Source organism: Procambarus clarkii, chromosome 71 (assembly GCF_040958095.1).
Source record: "Procambarus clarkii isolate CNS0578487 chromosome 71, FALCON_Pclarkii_2.0, whole genome shotgun sequence".
In the NCBI taxonomy this organism is placed as follows: Eukaryota; Metazoa; Arthropoda; class Malacostraca; order Decapoda; family Cambaridae; genus Procambarus; species Procambarus clarkii.
The window spans coordinates 19,537,189-19,553,245 of NC_091220.1; the positions used below are offsets into that span (position 1 = coordinate 19,537,189).

The 16,057-nt window shown below is 44.3% G+C and overlaps 1 protein-coding gene and 1 long non-coding RNA gene across 2 annotated transcripts in view; one reads left to right on the top strand and one right to left on the bottom strand.

Moving 5' to 3' along the window:
• LOC123745689 (uncharacterized) overlaps window positions 1–16,057 on the bottom strand; it is a 165,931-nt gene that overhangs the window by 38,261 nt on the left and 111,613 nt on the right. The window lies entirely within an intron of this gene.
• Window positions 6,459–13,897, top strand: LOC123745687 (tol-Pal system protein TolA). Its single transcript, XM_045726507.2, has 5 exons — window positions 6,459–6,683; window positions 6,994–7,134; window positions 9,294–9,375; window positions 11,110–11,199; window positions 11,626–13,897. Exons 2-5 carry the CDS (start codon window positions 7,001–7,003, stop codon window positions 11,827–11,829), a joined length of 510 nt encoding a protein of 169 aa, XP_045582463.1. The 5' UTR covers window positions 6,459–6,683; window positions 6,994–7,000; the 3' UTR covers window positions 11,830–13,897.

A 16,057-nucleotide genomic window follows, 5' to 3' on the forward strand; every position in this document is an offset into this window, starting at 1 on the left:
GTTTCAGATCAATATATAATAGATTTGGCACTATTACCCAGTGTTGATATAATTTTGGGGGACCTATGAATGTTTCTCTTCATCTACCATTGTTATGCTAAGTTGTGCAAGGGGATGATGATACGTAGTAGTTACAGAAAGACTTTAATTGAGTCGAATATTCGATCCATTTACTCGGTACTCTTGGGAGTTCTCTGATAATCACTCAGTTTGTCTAATTCATCTTATAGTTTCAGGCTGTTAGGCTGTTTTAATCACTCTCAAGATTATTACCAGAAACTATCGTTAGTATTAATGATGAGTATCATTAACGATCATCATTTCTGTCTGTCTGTCTGTCTGTCTCTCTCTGTCTCTGTCTCTGTCTGTCTCTCTCTCTCTCTCTCTCTCTCTCTCTCTCTCTCTCTCTCTCTCTCTCTCTCTCTCTCTCTCTCTCTCTCTCTCTCTCTCTCTCTCTCTTTCTCTGTGTGTCTCTCTCTCTCTCTCTCTTTCTCTCTCTCTCTTTCTCTTTTTCTCTTTTTCTCCTCTCTCTCTCTCTCTCTCTCTCTCTCTCTCTCTCTCTCTCTCTCTCTCTCTCTCTCTCTCTCTCTCTCTCTCTCTTTCTCTTTTTCTCTTTTTCTCTTTTTCTCTTTTTCTCTTTTTCTCTTTTTCTCCTCTCTCTCTCTCTCTCTCTCTCTCTCTCTCTCTCTCTCTCTCTCTCTCTCTCTCTCTCTCTCTCTCTCTCTCTCTCTCTCTCTCTCTTTATATACATCTATATCTATACAGACGTCCACGACGCCATCATGAGCTTGAGGAAGAGTCAACAAAATAAGAACCACTCGCCCTTCAGTCTCTGAAGATAATTCCGCTTCTCCAACATTCAATTGGGAAACTTTTCCCCTTGTCAAAAAAAACTTTCTAGTTCGCCGTCTCAAAACTTCTCTCTGGATATTTATTTCGTCCTGTTTTGCTTGGCTATTTCTGGAACCTGATTCCATAGGTGAGGTTCGTGTTATAAGGCGCTTGTAAATTTGTTCGTATACTTTATATACCTTTTCCTGATTCTCTTTTTCCAGTTTGGATTTTTTTGCTCTCTATTTAAAGCTTTATATTTTTTCTCTCCTTATTTTCAGTTATTCTTTCTTAGATTCTATCTTATATCCTCTTCTTTTTCTTTTAATTTGTCCTTCCTTCCCTTATATTGTCTTCCCTTGTACTTATACTTTTCTTCTCTTATTCCGTTTTCTTTCCATTTATGCTTTCTCCTCTTTCTCTTATAATTTTCCCCTTTCCCTTATACTTTCTATTCTCCCCCTTATACTTTCTCCCATTTCCCTTATTCCCCTACTTCCCTTATCCCCCCCCCTTTGCCTCATAAGACGAGGGTACTCACCTAATTGTGCTCGAATACGCTTCAGAATATGCATAAGTATATGATCTTGCCTATATGTGCCTGCGGATTAGGCGTTAGCTCTTGGACCCCGCCTCCTTATTTTGGGGTATCTGCTGTTATCGTGACACGGTAATGTTTACTAGTACTAGTTTAAACAGTTACTTCATGCAGGTCGGTGTTCAATCCCCCGTGACCGTTCACAAGTGGTTGGGGAACCATTCCTTCCCTGCGTCCCATCCTAAATCCTTATCCTGACCCATTCCCAGTGGTATATAGTCGTAATGGCTTGGCGCTTTCTCCTCATAACTCACTCTTTCCAAACCGTTCTCGCATACAAAGATCCAAGCTCGTTAATTCAGCTGCCAAACCCCCTTGTTTATGAGTGAAAAACGGTTTATACACGACTCACAACTGCTGACGTTCGAACACTTCCGGAACAAGTGCTTCACTGACGACTTGTGTTCGAACCACAACGCTGTAAATGCTTCACCCACGTACTACAAATACAAATAATCGCCAACAGAACCTAAACACCTAACCTAACCTAACCTAACCTAACCTAACCTAACCTAACCTAACCTAACCTAATCTAATCTAACCTAATCTAACCTAACCTATGCCTATATATGCACAATATGCTAATATAATATTAATTTATATTAGAGAAAATTCCCGGTTTGAATGAACAGCATGTTAAAATTGATGAATGCGTCTGTAGGGGTCGACCGCTGGATGGAATGGACTTGAGTCGAGGACGGGTTGCGCGCTCTAGTCAACTGCTGTTGTTGTTGTTATAGATTCAGCTACTCGGAACAAGTTCCAAGTAGCACGGGCTATGGTGAGCCCGTAACTTACCTGGCACTGGAGCGGGGCAAGTAGCACGGGCTATGGTGAGCCCGTAGTGGACTTACCTGGCACAAGAGCGGTGCTGATTGACTAGTCAACTGCACCTTATCTTGAGGTTATCTTGAGATGATTTCGGGGCTTTTTTTTAGTGTCCCCGCGGCCCGGTCCTCGACCAGGCCTCCACCCCCAGGAAGCAGCCCGTGACAGCTGACTAACATTCAGGTACCTATTTTACTGCTAGGTAACAGGGGCATAGGGTGAAAGAAACTCTGCCCATTGTTTCTCGCCGGCGCCTGGGATCGAACCCAGGACCACAGGATCACAAGTCCAGCGTGCTGTCCGCTCGGCCGACCGGCTCCCTTTGAGTTAAAAGAATGCCCATATTCATTCTCCTATCCCTCTGGTTATTAATTAAACGAGTTTTGAATCCGTTTTCTGTTGATCAGGTTGATAATTTGCAACAATCCTACTCATCGGATCCACTAGTCCTCATTCTCCTCTTATGAGTGTCCACCTCATGCATTCCCCACTACTCATACCCCTCACTACAACCTCGGTATTACGACCTTACGTATACAGCGCAGGTGAGAAGGATGACAAACATCGTACACCTGGCAGTGGTGTCGTGTCCTCTCCTGAACCTCCACTGTTGCCACGTGTTCCATTTGATGTCAACTCAAGTCATCTTATCTCACTAATTAATGATCTCAGCTCATCTTGCGCCTGATTAATTAATACTGCGATTCGTTATCATCCTCCAATAATACTCATACTAACGACAGCATCATACTCATGCTGAGTCGTTATGGGTTGTAAATGTAAAATGATATTGGCAGATTTGCATGACTCCCCCCCCCCCACTACCCTCCCCCCCCTCTCGTACACACACACACACACCTGCAAAAGCCACGTGTTAGAGCAGGTGTGTGAGTGTGTTTTGTTGTTATCAATGATTATCCCAGTGTCAGGCAACCCTGGTTTATCAATCGTGATGATTCTGGTTCATGCTTGCTTGTTCCACGACGTCTATTGTGTTCCACGACGTCTATTGTGTTCCACGACGTCTATTGTGTTCCACGACGTCTATGTGTTCCACGACGTCTATTGTGTTCCACGACGTCTATTGTGTTCCACGACGTCTATTGTGTTCCACGACGTCTATGTGTTCCACGACGTCTATTGTGTTCCACGACGTCTATTGTGTTCCACGACGTCTATTGTGTTCCACGACGTCTATTGTGTTCCACGACGTCTATTGTGTTCCACGACGTAAGTTGTGTTCCACGACGTCTATTGTGTTCCACGACGTCTATTGTGTTCCACGACGTCTATTGTGTTCCACGACGTCTATTGTGTTCCACGACGTCTATTGTGTTCCACGACGTCTATTGTGTTCCACGACGTCTATGTGTTCCACGACGTCTATTGTGTTCCACGACGTCTATTGTGTTCCAAGTCTATTGTGTTCCATGACGTCTATTGTGTTCCACGACGTCTATTGTGTTCCACGACGTCTATTGTGTTCCACGACGTCTATTGTGTTCCACGACGTATGTTGTGTTCCACGACGTCTATTGTGTTCCACGACGTCTATTGTGTTCCACGACGTCTATTGTGTTCCACGACGTCTATTGTGTTCCACGACGTCTATTGTGTTCCAAGTCTATTGTGTTCCATGACGTCTATTGTGTTCCACGACGTCTATTGTGTTCCACGACGTCTATTGTGTTCCACGACGTCTATTGTGTTCCAAGTCTATTGTGTTCCATGACGTCTATTGTGTTCCACGACGTCTATTGTGTTCCACGACGTCTATTGTGTTCCATGACGTCTATTGTGTTCCAAGTCTATTGTGTTCCATGACGTCTATTGTGTTCCAAGTCTATTGTGTTCCATGACGTCTATTGTGTTCCACGACGTCTATTGTGTTCCACGACGTTTAATGTGTTCCACGACGTCTATTGTGTTCCACGACGTCTATTGTGTTCCACGACGTCTATTGTGTTCCACGACGTCTATTGTGTTCCACGACGTCTATTGTGTTCCACGACGTCTAATGTGTTCCACGACCTCTCTTGTGTTCCACAACCTCTAATGTGTTCCACAATCTCTAATGTGTTCCACAACCTCTAATGTGTTCCACAATCTCTAATGTGTTCCACAACCTCTAATGTGTTCCACAACCTCTAATGTGTTCCACAATCTCTAATGTGTTCCACAACCTCTAATGTGTTCCACAACCTCTAATGTGTTCCACGACCTCTAATGTGTTCCACAATCTCTAATGTGTTCCACAACCTCTAATGTGTTCCACAACCTCTAATGTGTTCCACGACCTCTAATGTGTTCCACAATCTCTAATGTGTTCCACAACCTCTAATGTGTTCCACAACCTCTAATGTGTTCCACAACCTCTAATGTGTTCCACAACCTCTAATGTGTTCCACAATCTCTAATGTGTTCCACAACCTCTAATGTGTTCCACGACGTCTAATGTGTTCCACGACCTCTCTTGTGTTCCACAACCTCTAATGTGTTCCACAATCTCTAATGTGTTCCACAACCTCTAATGTGTTCCACAACCTCTAATGTGTTCCACAACCTCTAATGTGTTCCACAACCTCTAATGTGTTCCACAACCTCTAATGTGTTCCACAACCTCTAATGTGTTCCACGACCTCTAATGTGTTCCACAATCTCTAATGTGTTCCACAACCTCTAATGTGTTCCACAACCTCTAATGTGTTCCACAACCTCTAATGTGTTCCACAACCTCTAATGTGTTCCACAACCTCTAATGTGTTCCACAATCTCTAATGTGTTCCACAACCTCTAATGTGTTCCACAACCTCTAATGTGTTCCACAACCTCTAATGTGTTCCACAACCTCTAATGTGTTCCACAACCTCTAATGTGTTCCACAACCTCTAATGTGTTCCACAACCTCTAATGTGTTCCACAACCTCTAATGTGTTCCACGACCTCTAATGTGTTCCACAATCTCTAATGTGTTCCACAACCTCTATTGTGTTCCACGACCTCTAATGTGTTCCACAACCTCTAATGTGTTCCACGACCTCTAATGTGTTCCACAACCTCTAATGTGTTCCACAACCTCTAATGTGTTCCACAACCTCTAATGTGTTCCACAACCTCTAATGTGTTCCACAACCTCTAATGTGTTCCACGACCTCTAATGTGTTCCACAATCTCTAATGTGTTCCACAACCTCTATTGTGTTCCACGACCTCTAATGTGTTCCACAATCTCTAATGTGTTCCACAACCTCTATTGTGTTCCACGACCTCTAATGTGTTCCACAACCTCTAATGTGTTCCACGACCTCTAATGTGTTCCACAACCTCTAATGTGTTCCACAACCTCTAATGTGTTCCACAACCTCTAATGTGTTCCACAACCTCTAATGTGTTCCACAACCTCTAATGTGTTCCACAACCTCTAATGTGTTCCACGACGTCTATGAATGAGTTTGTATAGCTATAAATAGAAACTATCACATATAGCTCCAAAGATCTTCTGCAGATTCCTTAATGTATCCATTCTTACGTTCTCTGCCCAACCACTTTAGACTGGACGCTATAGAGCGTGACGGTTTCACTTCATGCAGGTCGGCGTTCAATCCCCGACTGTCCACAAGTGCCACCATTCCTTCCCACCGTCCCATCCCAAAATCCTTATATCCTGACTCCCTTCCCAGTGCTATATAGTCGTAATGGCTTGGCGCTTTCCCCCTGATAATTCCGTTCCCTTCCCTTCGTTGAACACGTTCAAATGAACGTTCTATAGTATAGGGACCAAAACTGAACTACGTTTGATATTAAATCTTAACACGAAACTGCTATATTAATGAACAAATCCACAAGGGGCCGTGCCGTGGGATCGAACTTACGTCCTAGAGGTGTTTGTTATATCAGTGATTCTAACTAAATTAACTTCCTTGGGAAGACGTCGAGGAATGAATGGATCGTTTTTGCATTTTTAATACAGAATATTCATACTAGAATTAGTTAAAATACCTTTCTTATATCAGACAACAATAGAGGTCTTTATGTATATACATATGTGTATTAATGCGTGGATATATATATACATATATATCTTCCCACGTCAGCATTATGTAAGTATACACACACACCCCCCTCCCCCCCCCTCCCCCCCCCCCCCCTCCAGCCTACACCTGCCGCTACAGGTGTTGGGTAGATGTATTCTCACCCCCTACACACATCTGTCTGCACCAGTTCTCAGTTGCACGGTGCCTCAACCTGTGTAGTGAACTACGAATCCTTTCTCTCGCTCACTCACTCACTCACTCACTCACTCACTCACTCACTCACTCACTCACTCACTCACTCACTCACTCACTCACACATACACTCTTTCGCTCATTCTCACACACGACGAATTGGCTCAAGTTTAATATATTCGAGTTTGGCTTCTTAATTTGGTGAGTATTGGGAGCGTGAGAAGTGTGTGTGTGTGTGTGTGTACCACTTTTTGCAACTTAGACATTCTAAGGGACATTACAAAATCTAAAACATCATAGACCTAACCTAACCTAACCTAACCTAACCTAACCTAACCTAACCTAACCTAACCTTCTTCACGTTTACAGAACAAACCTCGACCTACCATATGTAATGTTTGTCCTGATTTAGCACATAATATGTACCATACTAGACCTTTCATGATATATGAAAAATAATGCAATTTAATCGAGAAATAACAATCTCTGTCTGTCTCCCTCTGTCAATCAGAGGCATCATGGCAGTCACCTCTACAGTGCTGACAGTTGGGCTCTTGACGCTGACAGTGCTGGTGCTGACTTTCAACAACAGGAGCTTGAGGAAGACCTTGCTACATGAAAAGGAAGATATGGTGCTGGGCCTTAAGGAAAGGTTAGTGCTTGCCTAGGAGGTTATCTTGAGGTTATCTTGAGATCTTGAGGTTATCTTGAGATGATTTCGGGCCTTTAGTGTCCCCGCGGCCCGGTCCTCGACCAGGCTTCCACCCCCAGGATGCAGCCCGTGACAGCTGACTAACACCCAGGTACCTATTTTACTGCTAGGTAACAGGGGCATAGGGTGGTTATCTTGAGGTTATCTTGAGATGATTTCGGGGCTTTAGTGTCCCCGGAGCCCGGCCCTCGACCAGGCCTGCACCCCCAGGAAGCAGCCCGTGACAGCTGACTAACACCCAGGTACCTATTTTACTGTTAGGTAACAGGGGCATAGGGTGAAACTCTGCCCATTGTTTGTCGCCGGCGCCTGGGATCGAACCCGGGACCACAGGATCACAAGTCCAGCGTGCTGTCCGCTCAGCCACCCGGCTCCCTTGGTAGTTAGGCCTCGCGTTACCTTGTCTGGTAATTAATTAGTAAATCACCCTGTCCTCACACTTAATACACAACAACGCGATGCTATCAAACCTTTAAACGTCAAAATTGCAATTTTTTTTTTGCAAAAACTTAAAACACCGTCATACTATAGCGCGTCACCGAGAATACTTACCTACGGGCTCGCCATAGCCCGTGCTACCTGGAACTTTTTGATCCAAATAGCGAATCTTAATCAACAACAGAATACTTACCAACTGCTTTGTTAATTTAGGGTCCTTTAATGGTGGGCATTTTTTATTTTTTTTAAGTCGATTGGTGTAATTTTAGAATATATGGATTGGTGATTGATTGGTGACATCTCTTCTATAACGAAGCGTCTATAACTCTACGAATCCTCCTCCTGTACGAATCCACGAATCCTCCTCCTAATCATAGTTTTAGTAGATAATATGTTATATAAGCTGAAATAGATTTCTAATCCGTTTTCTTGGGTTTAATAACATCCTGTAGGGATTGGTAGCTAGTGATTCCGGTATATAGTTTGACGAGCCGTGATTGGCCACGTTGGGACAAATGGGGAAGGGACATACAATCCCAGTGTCCCTGATTTAGATAAGAACCCAAAATAGCGCACTGAACAACTGGGCACTGCGCTTTCTGCATTCAGGGTCACGGGGATACTGCGCAATTTGGGACCCGTCACATAGGGTACAGCGCAATTTGGGGCCCGTCACATGGGGTACTGCGCAATTTGGGGCCCGTCACATAGGGTACAGCGCAATTTGGGGCCCGTCACATAGGGTACAGCGCAATTTGGGACCCGTCACATAGGGTACAGCGCAATTTGGGGCCCGTCACATAGGGTACAGCGCAATTTGGGGCCCGTCACATGGGGTACTGCGCAATTTGGGGCCCGTCACATAGGGTACAGCGCAATTTGGGACCCGTCACATAGGGTACAGCGCAATTTGGGGCCCGTCACATAGGGTACTGCGCAATTTGGGGCCCGTCACATGGGGTACTGCGCAATTTGGGACCCGTCACATGGGGTCCTGCGCAATTTGGGACTCGTCACATAGGGTACTGCGCAATTTGGGACCCGTCACATGAGGTCCTGCGCAATTTGGGACCCGTCACATGGGGTCCTGCGCAATTTGGGACCCGTCACATAGGGTACAGCGCAATTTGGGACCCGTCACATAGGGTACAGCGCAATTTGGGACCCGTCACATGGGGTACTGCGCAATTTGGGACCCGTCACATGGGGTCCTGCGCAATTTGGGACCCGTCACATAGGGTACTGCGCAATTTGGGACCCGTCACATAGGGTACTGCGCAATTTGGGACCCGTCACATAGGGTACTGCGCAATTTGGGACCCGTCACATGGGGTCCTGCGCAATTTGGGACCCGTCACATGGGGTCCTGCGCAATTTGGGTTATTTAGCTCTTGGGTTCTCTTGGGTATCAGGATATTATTCCATTATAATTATTTCTATATATACCTTGAGGTTACCTTGAGGTGCTTCCGGGGCTTAGTGTCCCCGCGGCCCGGTCCTCGACCAGGCCTCCTGTAGAGATTGTCACAATAACCTAGACGAACACATAACCATAAATAAATATGAAATGAGTGATAAACTTGCAATTAATGGGATCCAAGACGATCTAACGATCATTGTAGTTTCACACACTTGTTTGTAAATGCTTGAATTGCCAACAGAGATACGAAAATAGACGACTGTCAGGCGCAACTCCAGAAGGAGAAGACTTCTCGTAGTGACTTTGAACAACGGGCCTTGAAGGTGGGTATTGGTGGTGAGTGTGTGTGGTGGTGGTGAGTGTGTGTGGTGGTGGTGAGTATTGGTGGTGAGTGTGTGTGGTGGTGGTGAGTATTGGTGGTGAGTGTGGTGGAGGTGAGTGTGTGTGGTGGTGGTGAGTGTGTGTGGTGGTGGTGAGTATTGGTGGTGAGTGTGTGTGGTGGTGGTGAGTGTGTGTGGTGGTGAGTATTGGTGGTGAGTGTGTGTGGTGGTGAGTGTGTGTGGTGGTGGTGAGTGTGTGTGGTGGTGGTGAGTATTGGTGGTGAGTGTGGTGGAGGTGAGTGTGTGTGGTGGTGGTGAGTGTGTGTGGTGGTGGTGAGTATTGGTGGTGAGTGTGTGTGGTGGTGGTGAGTGTGTGTGGTGGTGGTGAGTGTGTGTGGTGGTGGTGAGTATTGGTGGTGAGTGTGTGTGGTGGTGAGTGTGTGTGGTGGTGGTGAGTGTGTGTGGTGGTGGTGAGTGTGTGTGTGGTGGAGGTGAGTATTGGTGGTGAGTGTGTGTGTGGTGGAGGTGAGTATTGGTGGTGAGTGTGTGTGGTGGTGGTGAGTATTGGTGGTGAGTGTGTGTGTGGAGGTGAGTACTGGTGGTGAGTGTGTGTGTGGAGGTGAGTACTGGTAACTTGTGAGGAAGGTGAGTATTTGTACCGTGTCCTCAAGGTGTGTACTCATAGTATATGCTCAAAAAATGAGTATTTCTAGGGTAATTTTGTTTTCCATAGCGGAAAAGTATGTTCTATGAAAAGTAAAAAGTATGAAAATTATGTAGGAAGGTAGTGGTGCTTCACTTAGCTCCGTCTCATCTCTTCCTCTTCCATCTTTGGCTATTCTTTCACCTTTTCCAAATATTCTTTCATCTCCCATTTTATTCCTTCCGCTCATTCATCAAAACGTTAGCATACGCATTCAAAAACTGCCATTGCAACGTTGCAACAAGACCATTCACATGACAACATCCATCTAACCACAAATATCACATCATTAATGCAAAAACTCAAACGCCAAGGCCCGTCGGATACTTATCAACTAGGGAGGCAAGTCATGTAGGAATACTAGGAAACGACATTGAAGACAGAGCTTCAAAACTTGCCGCTACGAGAAGGTTAAATTACCTATCATATTATAAACAACGAAAGCCTGGCCGCCATAGCCAGGCTTGTCCGCCATGACTTGCCTCAACTAGGGAGGCAAGTCATGTAGGAATACTAGGAAACGACATTGAAGACGGAGCTTCAAAACTTGCCACTACGAGAAAGTTAAATTACCTATCATATTATAAACAACGAAAGCCTGGCCGCCATAGCCAGGCTTGTCCGCCATGACTTGCCTCAACTAGGGAGGCAAGTCATGTAGGAATACTAGGAAACGACATTGAAGACGGAGCTTCAAAACTTGCCACTACGAGAAAGTTAAATTACCTATCATATTATAAACAACGAAAGCCTGGCCGCCATAGCCAGGCTTGTCCGCCATGACTTGCCTCAACTAGGGAGGCAAGTCATGTAGGAATACTAGGAAACGACATTGAAGACGGAACTTCAAAACTTGCCACTACGAGAAAGTTAAATTACCTATCAAATTATAAACAACGAAAGCCTGGCCCCCAGGCCAAGCTAGGAGAGAAGTTGAACTCTGGAAACCTACTACAAGTAAACCTTTTCCCTGAATATTTTCCCGTCACAACTTTATTCAACACATCCCTCACTCCTCATTCTCTCCCCTGCAGGTAGATCAAGAGAAGGTGGCGCTACAAACGGAGGTTGACAAACAGAAGGCTGAGGTGGCCACGCTGCAGAAAACAGCAGCGGAAGCAGAGGTAAGCAAAGCGCAGTTGTCGCTACTTGATATAGAGCTCCTTGCACAGGTGTTCCTTTTCTCTACCTGTTCAACCCGTTCTCGCACTTGCTTACAGTCAATATTGGCTTATTGGCGTGGAGAGGACGAGGGGACAAGGGAGGGAGTAATGGTGCGGGAAGGACGAGGGGACGGGGGAGTTTGGGATGGTGGGGGACAAGGTTGGTTACCTGGTTGATGGGGTTGGGGTTCTGGGAGTTCTTCTACTCCCCAAGCCCGGCCCGATAGGGGATAGGGGAATGGGGAATGATGGGGAGAACAAAAGGACAGGGGAGTGGGGAATGGTGGGGAGGACTGCGGGAAACAGGGAAGGTTGCTAAGCCACAGCAACGCGTGGCCGGGTACTGCTAAATAATAAAAATAATAATAATAAGTCTCCCCTCTACAGGAGAAAAAGAAAGCCGCCGAAACCCTCACCAAAGAAAACGGGGACCTCAAGAAACAGCTCGACGAGGCCTTGAAGCGCGCTACAGAGGCTGACAAGGCCAAGGCTGACCTTCAGGCCAAGTTGACGGAGGCGGAGACTAAGCAGAAGGAAGCAGAGACAGCAGCAGCGGCAGCCAAGGAGGAAGCAGCCAAAGCCAAGAACTAGATTTAATAAGAATTTTAGACATAACATCATCAGATGAAAGAGAAGGAGTAGGACTAAAATCACCCAGAAGCAATGCCTGCACCTGAACCTAATCCAATTTATCCTAACCTAATCCAATCTATCCTAGCCTAATCCAATCTATCCTAGCCTAATCCAATCTCTCCTAATCTAATCCAATCTATCGTAACCTAATCCAATCTATCCTAGCCTAATACAATCTCTCCTAATCTAATCTAATCCAATCTATCCTAATCTAATTCAATCTATCATAACCTAATTCAATCAATCCTAACCTAATCCAATATACGCTAATCTAATCCAATCTATCCTAACCTAAACCAATCTATCCTAACCTAATCCAATCTATCCTAGCCTAATCCAATCTATCCTAACCTAATATTACACAAACTTGCTTAATCTAACCAAGCTCAATCTAGACTAACTTTATCCAGCATAATTCTAAACCAATCTTGCCTAACCTAACCCAATCTACATCTACCTTTCCAAATCCATTTTAACCAAACCAAGTCCAATCTAACTTAGCCTAATCTAACATAACCTAACCAACTTTATCCTAGCCTAACCTAACCTAATCCATGGCTATATACAGTTTCATCAATAAAGTAGCTTGTATAGGATTTGCTTGCATCCCAAGTGGATGTCTCCAACTTCCTTGTAAGATGTTTGGGGAGCACGTGAATGATAATATATTGAACACTTTTGAGTTCAAAATAACTATATTAAGAAACACGTTTGTTGTTTTTGAATACTTTTGTATTTGTCCTCAATTTTTGTAATTATATTATGCTTCGATTTGTATTTTAATAACACTGTTGATATGTACAAATTTGCACTTTTGATTAACTTAATCAAAGCAAACCAAATAAAAATTATTCTAAGTAAATATACCTAACTAGACCTAATCTAAACTAGCCTAGCCTAACCTAACCTATTATTCAAGGTTAGAATATATGTATATATATATATATATATATATATATATATATATATATATATATATTATAAAGTGGTACCACCTCTGGTGCAATTGTAGGGACCCATAGCCTCGGAGAAGAGAATACAGAGCTTTCTGAGAAAAACTTGCCATTAATCTTTAAGAGTGTTCACTTCTATACACTTATGTTCACTTCTTATACTTATATGATGGTAGCCTCGGCTACCATCATCTTTTGTCCGGTCGTGATGGTCGAGTGGTTAAGGTGTCCTGTACATCAGTTGCAGAGTGCTCATGGCAGTATGGATTCGAGTCACTTCTGGGGTGTGAATTTTCAGTTACACTTATATGTAAATATATTGTGATAATATGTGCGTTATACTTACTAATATGTTGTAGAGAGACAGGCTGATTAATAATGTTATCCATCGGGTTGAATAAGATACCTATTTACACTCAATTTTGTTTACACACAAGTTTGTTTACTCACAGCGTTCGGCTACAAAAGCTCTGTCAAGTCGGATTTGACGAGGATTTTGTAGCCAAACGCTTGTAAACAAGGGGCCAGATTCACGAAAGCACTTACGAACGTGTACATCTTTCGTCAATCTTTGACGGCTTTGGTTACATTTATTAAACAGTTTACAAGCATGAAAACTTGCCAATCAACTGTTGTTATTGTTATAAACAGCCTCCTGGTGCTTCGGAGCTCATTAACTGTTTAATAATTGTAAACAAAGCCGCCAAAGATTGAGAAAAGATGGACTGGACCAGGATTCACGAAGGAGTTACGCAAGCACTTACGAACGTGTACATCATTCCTCAATCTTTGACGGCTTTGGTTACATTTAATAAACAGTTTACAAGCATGAAAACTTGCCAATCAACTGTTGTTATTGTTATAAACAGCCTCCTGGTGCTTCGGAGCTCATTAACTGTTTAATAATTGTAAACAAAGCCGCCAAAGATTGAGAAAAGATGTACAGGTTCGTAAGTGTCTTCGTGAATCTGGCCCAAGATCTATAACCAGTATGATGTTTGTTTTTTCTGTCCACAAAATATTTTTTTGTTACCAATGTATTTGTTGATAACAAATAAAGAATATTCCATTAATGTAAGATATATTGTTCTTACAAATGCCATTTCTAGCTAAGAGCTAGTATATATTATGAAAAAAGGCATTAATTCACAGAGTTTCGGGCAAGAATCTATATATTTGTAAACGACTGGATGATGTTTGGCTTCAGACCTAAGAACCTTTCGATTGGTGGTGAAATTGAAGCCTAGTAGCCTTTAGATTCTATTGGGTCTAAGGCCTATCAATCTCTGGTTTGATTGGCTTAAATCTTATCAACTTCTAGTGTGGTGTTGGACTAAAAGCCTATCAACTTCACGAGATATACACACTACCAAAATAGCCTACTGACCAAGCATCAAATTTAGTCATGAACATGATCCAAACTCTACAGTGACTCATAAGTGATGGGGAAAACCAGTCCAGTCACCATCCTGTCATAGTCACCATCAATATACCTCACTGACAAGTTGGTGCTGCCAGTGACAACTGAAGTCTCCCTCACAACTCATCTAAATTGGCATGAGACCGCTGTTGTAGGCCTACCTTGAGGTGCTTCCTTGAGGTGCTTCCGGGGCTTAGTGTCCCCGCGGCCCGGTCGTCGACCAGGCCTCCTGGATAAGTTTACATATCCTAATTATACTCACATTACAACTGATGCACTAATCTATAGTATAATTTGCAGCAGAAGTTTCAGTATAATTTTAACTCAGTGTTTAAGTCTAGATTTACTAGATTTAGGAAAGACTTGGGTAAATACTGGTTCGGTAACAGGGCTGTTGATTTGTGGAACCAATTACCGCGTAACGTGGTGGAGGTGGGGTCACTCGATTGTTTCAAGCGTGGGTTGGACAAGTATATGAGTGGGATTGGGTGGTTTTAGATAGGAGCTGCCTTGTATGGGTCAATAGGCCTTCTGCAGTTACCTTTGTTCTTATGTTCTTATAACGAGGCTTGGGGTCCCAATGTAGTATTACAAGACAGAGATATTGCAAAGAAATATCCTGAACAGCATCTGAGAGTTGTTGTTTAAGATTTACTACTTGAAACAAAAAGTTTCAAGTAGCACGGGCTATGGTGAGCCCGTAGTTCACACATCTGAGAGAGATATCTTCACATGGCCCACTTGCCTAGTTCTCTGATGCTATAAAAGACCTGAAGATCACAACCGCACGTCTATGGACCATCCAATAGGCTTAACAAAACTTCAACACGTTACCACTGCTACCTTACAAGACTTCAACACGTTACCACTGCTACCTTACCTTGAGGTTGCCTTGAGGTGCTTCCGGGGCTTAGCGTTCCCGCGGCCCGGTCGTCGACCAGGCCTACTGGTTGCTAGACTGATCAACCAGGCTGCTCGCAGCCTGACGTATGAGTCACAGCCTGGTTGATCAGGTATCCTTAAATATCCTAAAAATTAAAACTAATGCAAGACTTAGGCTCGGCTACAAGTACCTCTGGGAGATTGTAACATCTGCTGATGTAGACCTAATTAAATGTCAGCAGAACAATTCACATAATTTGTGTCATTATGTAAATGAATGTGAAAACAAATCGTGGAATTCTGAGATTTGAGATTCTATTAATGATGACGTGAGGACCCGATCAATATATGTGGAAGTGTACTAAAAACTTATTTTCTTATCCAACCTACATCATGTCTCAAAGTGCTGCATACAATGGGCATGGGGTCCACTACCACCCACAGGATGGATATGGGGGTCCACCACCACCCACAGGATGGATATGGGGGTCCACCACCACCCACAGGATGGGTATGGGGTCCACTACCACCCACAGGATGGGTATGGGGTCCACCACCACCCACAGGATGGGTATGGGGTCCACTACCACCCACAGGATGGGTATGGGGTCCACTACCACCCACAGGATGGGTATGGGGTCCACTACCACCCACAGGATGGGTATAGGGTCCACCACCACCCACAGGATGGGTATAGGGTCCACCACCACCCACAGGATGGGTATAGGGTCCACCACCACCCACAGGATGGGTATAGGGTCCACCACCACCCACAGGATGGGTATAGGGTCCACCACCACCCACAGGATGGGTATAGGGTCCACCACCACCCACAGGATGGGTATGGGGTCCACCACCACCCACAGGATGGGTATAGGGTCCACCACCACCCACAGGATAAGTATGGGGGTCCACCACCGCCCACAGGATA

What these genes read in the sequence shown, in the direction of transcription:
- LOC123745687 (XM_045726507.2), top strand. Translation starts at nt 7,001, where the DNA reads ATGGCAGTCACCTCTACAGTGCTGACAGTTGGGCTCTTGACGCTGACA. An exon ending in TTGAACAACGGGCCTTGAAG is followed by an intron (nt 9,376 to 11,109) that starts GTGGGTATTGGT and finishes TCTCCCCTGCAG; the next exon opens with GTAGATCAAGAGAAGGTGGC. An exon ending in AAACAGCAGCGGAAGCAGAG is followed by an intron (nt 11,200 to 11,625) that starts GTAAGCAAAGCG and finishes TCCCCTCTACAG; the next exon opens with GAGAAAAAGAAAGCCGCCGA.